The sequence below is a fragment of the Trifolium pratense genome, linkage group LG3 (genome assembly GCF_020283565.1).
Source record: "Trifolium pratense cultivar HEN17-A07 linkage group LG3, ARS_RC_1.1, whole genome shotgun sequence".
Lineage (NCBI taxonomy): Eukaryota > Viridiplantae > Streptophyta > Magnoliopsida > Fabales > Fabaceae > Trifolium > Trifolium pratense.
In genome coordinates this window covers 40,961,109-40,972,159 of record NC_060061.1, presented here as the reverse complement: position 1 = coordinate 40,972,159, position 11,051 = coordinate 40,961,109, and the positions used below count along the sequence as shown (strand labels likewise).

General features: G+C 31.6%; 2 protein-coding genes across 2 annotated transcripts; both read right to left on the bottom strand.

Moving 5' to 3' along the window:
• Positions 1-6,413: 6,413 nt before the first annotated feature.
• LOC123916730 lies at positions 6,414-7,541 on the bottom strand. The gene is made up of 3 exons (XM_045968252.1): positions 7,423-7,541; positions 6,972-7,328; positions 6,414-6,876 (listed from the first exon to the last, which is right to left on the bottom strand). Exons 1-3 carry the CDS (start codon positions 7,510-7,512, stop codon positions 6,619-6,621), a joined length of 705 nt encoding a protein of 234 aa, XP_045824208.1. The 5' UTR covers positions 7,513-7,541; the 3' UTR covers positions 6,414-6,618.
• A 246-nt stretch (positions 7,542-7,787) lies between these two features.
• Positions 7,788-11,051, bottom strand: LOC123915107 (replication factor A protein 1-like). Its single transcript, XM_045966258.1, has 10 exons — positions 10,616-11,051; positions 10,429-10,528; positions 10,231-10,352; positions 10,030-10,114; positions 9,781-9,916; positions 9,537-9,691; positions 9,317-9,437; positions 9,014-9,223; positions 8,845-8,922; positions 7,788-8,602 (listed from the first exon to the last, which is right to left on the bottom strand). Exons 1-10 carry the CDS (start codon positions 11,049-11,051, stop codon positions 8,060-8,062), a joined length of 1,986 nt encoding a protein of 661 aa, XP_045822214.1. The 3' UTR covers positions 7,788-8,059.

Sequence of the window (11,051 nt, the reverse complement as noted above, 5' to 3'; positions counted from 1 at the left end):
CAATAACAGTTTTGAACCAAGCAGGCCTATGATGGAGAGATAGTGAAGAAATAGTGAAGTTCCTTGCATAAACATATTAACAACATTATTCTCAACACTTTTATGTCAACATTTACATAATTTAAATGTTAAGTGAAAAACCAATTATCCATCACATAAATCTAATTAATCTGTTTCACAAATGATACGAAGAATAAGGAATTTACATTAACTGAAAACCAAAATTTCCTCTTAATAACCTATGTTATGATTTCCTCCAACAATAGATCCCAATTAACATAAACCGTGGGTCTATTTATCAATTGAATGGTAATAAGAGGAAGGTATAGAGATTTATTACCTGTTAATTGAAGGTTCCATTGTAAAAGCTGGTGTGAATGGTACGACGAAGAAGACGAAGAAGACGATGAAGAAGGAAGAGGATGAGGTGCCACGATGGGTGTTACCTTTCGCGATTCAAAGATCCCATATGAACTTGATTTTGTAATATGTATCTGCACATCTCCTAAAATGTGTCAATTTTTGTACCTTACATTTATTTTAGGTCACCATGTAAAGTCATTGCAAAATGCTTTCATTAGTAATTATTTAGAATTATAAATTTTTTATATTATTATAAAAAAGTTTTGCGAAATCGAACTTTGTGTTTATGAAATATTGAATATATAGCGCGACATTAAAAGAAAAAGGTGAAGTGGTTAGATTGTAAAAGAAAAAAAAAAACAAAGTTGAACTGAAAAACAACTTGTGATGCTCTGGTTAAAATATATATAAGGATATCTATTAAAATATATATAAGGATATCAATAAATAAATTTTTTTATTCAAGTGCGCAGAGAAAGGATAGGCTAATGTATATGACGAAGATGGGGGTGCTATTATTAATTTTTCCCAACTAATTAGTCCATTGGATCTCTAATTATACATATTTTTTTATTTATTTATTGATTGTTTAGGAAAGAGATGAGTATGTTTGTAACGAAGTTGGAGGTGATATAATTATTTTTGTACAACCGATTAGCTTGAGATTTGTACTTTTGCGCTTTTTTTTTCTTCTTGTATTGGGTATATTTGGTCCACGACGTTTATTTTTTGGTTTCAATATGATAAACTATTCCTAAAATGTGTCAATTTTGTTGCTTGACATTTATTTTAGGTCACCATGTAAAGTCATTTCCATCAACGGACTAAATATCGTATTAAATAAACGCAAGGTACCAAATGTTCCATTAAGTCTATTTAGTACTATTTATAGATATATTAAAAGTATAAAGATTGATTTTATTTAGTACCAAATGTGTAATTTAATCTATTATGAGTCACATATAATTTTAAGTTTACTAAAATTAACCAGGTAGAGGGGGATTGATAAGTGCTTACTTAATGACACTTTGAAACACCTTAATTTATGTAGGTACTTTTCAATATTAATATTGAAACCTAATGTTTGCCTTGATAATTTGTTAAATGAACAACGTTCATTCAATTATTTTTCTATTGTTCTCTATTATATTACTTTAAAATTTTTACAAATATATGACCATCATGTTTATAAAATAAAGTTGAAAAGTAGGTCCTCCAAATGACCGCATATTTGGTCCACGACGTTTATTTTTTGGTTTCAATATGATTATCTATTCCTAAAATGTGTCAATTTTGTTGCTTGACATTTATTTTAGGTCACCATGTAAAGTCATTTCCATCAACGGACTAAATATCGTATTATATAAACGCAAGGTACCAAATGTTCCATTAAGTCTATTTAGTACTATTTATAGATATATTAAAAGTATAAAGATTGATTCTATTTAGTACCAAATGTGTAATTTAATCTATTATGAGTCACATATAATTTTAAGTTTACTAAAATTAACCAGGTAGAGGGGGATTGATAAGTGCTTACGTAATGACACTTTCAAACACCTTAATTTATTTAGGTACTTTTCAATATTAATATTGAAACCCAAAGAGCTTATAACATAAAACAAAATTATGTTAACCAACAAACTTAAATTAATAGAACATGTTAATCCATACATTATAAATTTTCTTGATAGTTGAAGTACATTACATGGAAGTAACGCACAGGATGTTCAGAATACATTAAATATAATAGCCTAAAAAAAACAAACTTGGATGCATTGTGTTACATAAGTCATTAAAACTATTAACCATGATTACATAACTTCGAAAACCTACCATCTTCAGCAGCTCCGTCGTAACCTCATCAAGCGGCACGGATAACCAAGACATTGAGGTAATGCGGAGGGTCTTCAACTGAGAACTTCAAAACATCTCCAGGCGTCAACTGAAGCTCATCCTTGAATTCATACCAACCATTGCCGAGATACCTTTCATATTTATAGCGGGATGAGGTTAAGATTTTGCAATTGATCACTCTTCCTGTGTTGATATCTCGAATATAAATCGTCTTTTGAGATGTCCGGAGAGCATGTTTAGATGTTAGGTTGGGAAAATGCTACAATACAATGAAATTAGGGATATATTAATTGAAAGAAGAGGTAAAGCTATAAACCAAATTGAACATTATTGTAATATAAATTGTACTTACCAAAACTTGATTCTTGTATGCCATGGACTCTGTGATCTTCACATCAAAGTGATTATAACGATTCGGATCTTCATCATCAGCAACAACATCATCATCATTACCATCCAAAACCATGAAATCATTTGCAGCAAAAAAAAGTCTACAATCCTCATCTTGTTCATTGTCATCGTCATCATCGTCTTCATCCTCATCTTCATCTTCATCTTCAGCTTCGTCTTTATCGTCATCCTCATCGGAATAATCCGATAAAATGATCAATGGACTTTTATTAGCAGGAGGAGCAGCAGAATTAGAAGTATTGGCAGCACTTTTTTCAATCATATGAAACCGATTATCCTTAAATTGAAAATCAAGTATAACAGATGTGGGTTTCCTAAATCCAAATGCCTTAGCAACTTTGGAGGCACCACTGAGATACCATATTCCTTTGCTACATTCAAGTAAGACCTGACATTCCTCTTTCCTACTGTTTATTATCATGACAGGATTATCGAAATTAATAATGGTTTCAAAGTTTTCCACAAAATTATGGCAAATGCCAATTCTATCCTGCATTTAACATTATATAGAATGATTAGATATCAACAACTCCACTGAAAATTAATAGTTTCAAATAGAAATTATATGTGTTCAGATATAAGTAGTTGCTATGTAGTGAATACCTTATATGGATAAATAACAGTTTCGAAGCTACTTTCCGGATTAAAAGACCAGCCACCGACGCTGTTTGATAACAATATTACGAAGATATACATTAATGCCTAATTAAATAATAATTTAATTTTTATGTTGGCAATATACAAAATAGCATATAAAAAGTTACCTATTAGGATAGATTGAATGACTATGTTGAAAAAATTTAGGACGCTCTTCAATTGATCCAGGCCACATGGTAAAAGTGTTATCTTCGCCTTCAAAGTATAGGGTGACAGTGGTTGGTACCTTTATACCGTTCCTTTTGGCAACAACTCTACCATCACTAATATAACATTGATCATTCTTCCACTTGAAAACAACCATAGTGCTTCCGCCGTCTTTATACATATTTCTACTCTTAATCCATCCATAGTATTTGAAGTTCATTTTGGATGCATACTTCTTAGCAAATGCAGGACACATATAAATTTCCTCCTAATATAAACAAAAAGAAGATTTTCCATTAATTGAATGTGTGAAGTTGATAATGAAATAATACAAATGAAGAAAAATAATACAATAATTGGTTCATGAATATTACCTTAGAAGGGTGTACTTCAGCTTGGAACCAACATGTTACTTTGCATTGACCACCAGTTTTGTTTCTTATAAAAATCAAAATGTTAGCATAAACGTAACTTGATAATGTATATATTAGGGTTTTGATCAATTATTTTAAGGAATTGAAGTGCATACATTTGTAAATTTTTTAAACACTAAGAAGACAAACTTCAAGAGGTCGACATAGATTTAGTTGTCGAAAACATATAAAGATAATTTAGGATACAGGCGTCGTAATAGACCAAAATTTTATTCTGTCTCAAATTGTACATCAATACATTTGGTAGCATTTGGCCACATCATAACAAACATAATGGGGGGAGTAGATTCCTTTATATATCCAATCCAAACATTGTTATAAATAGTAAGCATCTGATGATAAATTTTGAAAAAAATTAAAATATGCACCATATTAAGTAGTAAAATAACCTAAAGGCAAATATATGTTCGTGCAAATAGTAATTGTTTATGAGGGTTTGAACAAATAATTTTGATATTATGGTAAAATTGTTGTCTACTTTTGAAACACTAACCTAATCAAACTTTAACCTAATAAACTATTTATCTTGAAAACGACATTTAAATAGATTGAAAAACATGTGTATAACTGACAAAAGCAATTAATTTATTTACCTAAAGTACATGTGACAGATGAAGATACACTATACTATGTTATCCACAAACAGATTGGAACTTCAAAGTCATATGAAATGGTCCCTCATGTTGTCGAAAAGTACAAAACAAAACAACATTTGAAAACGACAATACCTGGCCGAAGATGAAGAAGCCATTATCGAAATTGAACGGATACGATTTGAAGGAGTGAGTGAATATCGTTACTCAAGCTTGACTTTGAAGGAGATTGGATGGAATAGAGTGGTCCTCATGGTAAGGAGAAAGATGAATGGATAGGGTTGTGGTTGTTTGTTTCAAACAAAGTCAATATCGATGATGTTAGTGTATGTCAATGAGGACAATACAAATGGGTTGTGGATCTTAAGACCCATTTTAGGCTTCTTCGTATAGTCCGTTGCTCCATCGTTGTATTCTCTTGATACTTGCACCCCCCAGACGGCTATTATATCAAGAGTATTTTTACTTTTATATGTTTTATTTGGGTTGAAATTAGTAATATTTGTTTAAACATAGTGTTTGTATGGGTTGGCTTAATGGCCGGAAACCGCGATAATTTATTTCAGGCAACTTGTCTAAAAAAATGACTCCCATATAACAGTGACCAATAAGTTTGAACGTTGAGTTGATATGTGGATTGCCTTAGAGATTGACAGATAACGTATATTTAATAAGACTGAAACATAATTTGATAGAAAAAATATGTTAGAGATATTCTTTATGTTTTACATCGGTGAATAAAAATGGGTAGAAAATTTTCATTTTAAATCTAATAGTGATCAATAAGTTTCATAACTGGATGGATAAAGATTACCATCCAAGTTTCTATTGTAACTAATGAATATAGTAATGAAAAAATGTCATGTATATGTATAATGAATACGGTGATCCTATGTATAGTCATAATGGGTTGGCTTAATGGACCGATCTACATACATAATATTTGCCGCCATAAGTTGGTTTTAGCTATATCCCTTTATTTATGTTTTAAATCTGTCAACAAAATTGGATAGAAAAATCAATCACATATAACAATGAGCAATAAGTTTAACTTCCGGATGGATAAATAATAATGCAACCCTGAGATGCTTATGCGATGAAAATTGTAATGAAGAAATATTATGTATATGTTAGAGGTATGTGGACTGCCTTAGAGATTGACAAATGCCATATTTTTAATAAGACTGAAACAAAATTTGATAGAAAAAATATCTTACAGGTATTCTTTATGTTTTACATCGGTCAATAAAAATGGGTAGAAAATTTTAATTTTAAATCTAACAGTGATCAATAAGTTTCAAATCCGGATGGATAAATAAGACTGCAACCTTTTCTATTGTAACTAATGAATATAGTAATGAAAAAATGTCATGTATATGTATAATGAATACGGTGATCCTATGTATAGTCATAATGGGTTGGCTTAATGGAGCGATCTACATACATAATATTTGCCGCCATAAGTTGGTTTTAGCTATATCCCTTTATTTATGTTTTAAATCTGTCAACAAAATTGGATAGAAAAATCAATCACATATAACAATGAGCAATAAGTTTAACTTCCGGATGGATAAATAATAATGCAACCCTGAGATGCTTATGCGATGAAAATTGTAATGAAGAAATATTATGTATATGTTAGAGGTATGTGGACTGCCTTAGAGATTGACAAATGCCGTATTTTTAATAAGACTGAAACAAAATTTGATAGAAAAAATATCTTAGAGGTATTCTTTATGTTTTACATCGGTCAATAAAAATGGGTAGAAAATTTTAATTTTAAATCTAACAGTGATCAATAAGTTTCAAATCCGGATGGATAAATAAGACTGCAACCTTTTCTATTGTAACTAATGAATATAGTAATGAAAAAATGTCATGTATATGTATAATGAATACGGTGATCCTATGTATAGTCATAATGGGTTGGCTTAATGGAGCGATCTACATACATAATATTTGCCGCCATAAGTTGGTTTTAGCTATATCCTTATCTTTATGTTTTAAACCTGTCAAAGATTAACCGAAAAAATACCAAGACAAATAATAACAATAAGACATAATAACTAACATGAAATTCACTACAGTTGTAGTAGTCATTAGTACAGGTAAAAATAAATTAACATAAACCATTGTTCCATATGTTGATAGTTGGATTATATAACAACTCTAACAACATCAACATCAACTCTGTTGCTCTTTGCAATATTGTAAAAAGTAAACTTTAGACGATCTCCAGCTGAAAGGTAATTATCCATGCAGAATTTAGACCATGCTTGATACTCCATTTTCCGGACTCCATTCCGACCCGGTGTTTGAATAATTTCAGCCAAAGGAGATTCCTCGACGGGACCTTGAAGCACTAAATAATTATGAAAAGATGTTATATAGTCGCCTAACCACTTGTCGAAGATCTGCATAGCATAGTTGACAGAGTTAGGAAAATGTTGTTGACTAATATGAAAAAGTAATATTAATCAAAATAGTTACTAACACTAAAATACTTAACTAATTCTTCTCTGAATCCATTTGAGTTATCTTTTAAAACAATCTCAAAAGTTAGTGGTTCAGGGACTTTAGTGGATAGGGAGTGAAATGAAGGGAATTCATTAGTTGGGCATGATTCTGTCGAAGGAAGCAACATGTAAAACATACTATCACCATAATAAACGAAGTTAATTTCATGATATATTCCCTGCAAGTTAAAGTGTTCACGTAGCTTTGTCCAGCCATCTGTTATTAGAGGTTGTTGAAGAGATTGATTCCAACTAAGGAAATGTAAGTCATTCCCTGCATAAACTTTCCAAACTCGACCCAACTCATGAAAGTACTTATGAGCAAACAAAGGATCAATCTCACCAAATGGCTGCAATAATAAAGGATGAAAGTACTGATAAATTGAATGGAACTATGAAAAAAAAAAAAACAAAAGACAAAAACTAAGAGAAATTAACACTTACAACATCTTTGACATGTATTGTAGTCAATATACACTTTTGTAACCTGCTAGCCATAATTGTATTGATATCTTCATGAGAACCTGTAGCCATGTATGCTTGCAAAAGGCAGTATAAAACTATTAAACATAAAACAATGTAGTAGATATGGAACTTCAATCTTCCTCTTATATAGATCTATGTGTTAGTCTCATGACATAATGTGCAGTTGAAGGTTGGTACAGCTTATTTAATGTAGGAGGTTGGGAAAATTAACATTTGACCATCAAATAATTAATATGCCACCAAACTTTTTGTTTGACAATGCCTTAATTTTGGAATAACTATGTGAAGTAATAACATAAAGGGATATACGGAAAGTTAGATAATAATATAAATTGCAAATAGTAAAGGACCACTGCCACTGGACCTGATTACAAAAGTCATCAACCAACCATAGAGTAGCTAATTAAAACACACCAGATAATGAGTCAAGCTCAAATTTTAACATTTTCCCTACTTAAAGGCCTACTGCCACTGGGCCACAAAACAACAGTACTTAAGCCCACTGCCACTGGGACAAATTACAACAGATAAAGTTATTTCAACCTAATCATAATATTAATAATACTAACATAACATTAATTCTAACACCTTCAGCTTAAGGGATCTTCTCAATCTTGATTGCCCTCTTCAATAACTTGATAGGAGCATTGTCATCTTCAGCTGTTTGATCTTCATGTTGAGGGGACACTCTCTTTGCCACGGGCTTCTTGCGCTGTCCACATAGCCTAGCAGAGGCTGAAGATTTCAGGCTCACATCATCAGCAGAAGCAGAGTTCAGAGGTTTGACAGCAGAAGCAGATTGTTGAGTAAACACAGCAGAGGTAGTTGCCTTCACAGGACCGGCGGAGAGAATTGGCTTCACAGCAGCAACAGAGGTCGTCTCATTCACATCAATAACAGAGGTATTTGGCTTCACAGCCAATGCAGAGGTCATTGGGTTAACAGCAGAAGCAGATGTCAATTGCTTCTTTCCAGATGTCATTGACTTAACAGAAAAAGGAGTATTAACAGAATCATCGTCAAGATTTACAACAGATTCTGAAAATTTCAGCATCAAATTTTGTGAAACTTCAACAGGTGTTCCATCGACAATCAGACCCTTTCCCTTATCAGAATCCCCACTAAAGTTTTGACATTCCTAAACAACATCAATAAAATAAGGCATCCATCTGACCAAACTAAATGTTAACAACGTAAAACATTACTATCAGGTTACTGTACCAAAGTGCATATTAAGATTGACTTATGAAACTAATAATGGTCTATAACTTTTATTTGTCATGTATACAGAACCCTAAAATCCTAAAATATGAATGCAATTCTGTATGATTGATAGCATACATTATAATTATAAATAAATGCATAAATTTATATTGTTACCTGAGAAAGTACATTTGAGGTACCACCAACATAAACATCTTTCCCTTTATCAAGCAGAGTACTCAAAGAACCACCCTCCTACAAAAGTCAAAGTCATAGGCGTTATAAAACACGATAGACAATAAATGTTTTAATGTTTAATAATTAGGGTAATAAGAAAAAGTATTACATTTCTTTTTTTAGTACGTAGAGCATCCTCAATATCCCACTTGTCCTTAAACTGCTTAATGATAGCCTCATCGGTACAAATCTTCCTAACACGAAAAGATTGTTCAAATCGTGGATTTTGAGAAGGTTTAGCTTCAACCTTAAAAAGCCAAGTTTGATTAACCAATGAGTCATCAATCGGAGGTGGCACAATCCCCTCACCATCATTATCCTGTAATAAAATAATGATATTAATAATTTATATTTGCAAGTCAAATGATATTTAAGTAATAAAATAAACAAATTAATTAACAAAGAAGCATACAGCATCGCCAAGTTGAAGCATATCGGCACAAGACATATTAAATATCCCACTTGCTTCTTTGTCAAAAACAACTAAAGTGGCAGAATCAGTATCATCAATGACTCGGAGTTTGACACAAAACCTGAAGTGCAATAAAATAGTTAATAATAGAACATAAATAAAAAAGAAATTAACCCTAAATAAACCACATTATAAATTAGCAATTTTCATATATTATTACCTAGGAACAACCTTTGGAACATGCCTATTACACTTTTCACAAAACCATAAATTTGAATCTGGTATAACACCTTTACCGCAAAAACACGATGTATACCAATAACTATCAGGATTTAAAATCCTCTTCACAGTAGCACATACAACATGTGATGATTCCTACAAACAAATAAGCAGTAGGTCAATAAAAAGCTTCTGCATATTCATAAAAAACACTCTATTCCATATGAAGTAGTTTAAATTCTTACCTTTGTAGCATCCTTGAGATCTTGCAATGTTGCCCTGGGAGTATTGTACAGAAACTCATCAAGTGGGGATACAGTTGGCTCGTTACTGAGTTGAGTAAAGGTCAATGGAGAAGGATTCTCGTCGGAATCACTGATACTAATAAACAACATGAAATTTAACTGAAGTCACTACATATGTTTATATAAAAATAATCTTATTAAAGTAAAATAAGAAAAAAATAAACTAAGTTTAATTCGATTAACACGCACCTTGCCCTAAAGGTCTGACTTTCTTCACAATTTGGGTTAAATAGCAAAACAGAACAATTCATGCAATTCTGTATGTGTATCTTGTCTACAAATTGCCAATCAATAACTTCAGATTTAAAATCAAACAACATATACATATTCAGAAAAAAGTGGTCATTATAACATGATTGAAAATAAATAAAGTGATTTGTAAATCTCAACCTTGGAAGGTCTTAGCTTTTGCAAGCTGAACAATGACCACAGCATTGTTTAGATCACCAGCTCCAACAAAGGTATTCAGTTCATCAACATATGGACCAAAAAGTGTACACTGAAGCTTATGCCTAAAGTAATGAACAAAAATTTGTATAAAGAAATGAGGTTCTCAAATGAAAGTCAACACAAAGGTAAATAACATACCCATCGGCTTCCAAGGAAATGACATTCAGCTTTGTTGTGCTACCATTTTGATTAGTTATTTCACGTTCCTGGCCAATCTCGGTTAAGAAACCAATTACATCTGACATAAAGTTAATCAAACAAATTTTTGTTATCAAATAAATAAACACTTTAAATAATAAAAATAAAAAAATATAATAAAACTCACCAACTAAGAAATCAGTGTCATATAAACCACCAACAATTTCAGCAATTGGAACAAAGGTAAATGGAGATTTCACAATGTCACAATTTGACAACCTTTGAACAAATGAGCCAAACTGGAAGTTCAGTTTGTATGGATGATGTGTGGTCCTATAACCTCCATTATTGGAAGCCACACCAAGATTTTCAAAAGAATACACTTTTCCCTCAATTAAATCATGTTTAAACTTGTAAATAAGAGTTTTTTTTATAGTGGCATGAATCTTAGCACCATCTGAATCCATCAACACCATTTCAACAGAAAAAGGAACATTAGCTCGATTAAAATCACTCACTTGCCAAAGTCTTATGATCTTTGCTTGCAAATTCCAAGTTGATCTATCAGAATTGATCTCATCAATGTTTGAAAACATGTTACGATTATCAACAGTCAAAGCCAT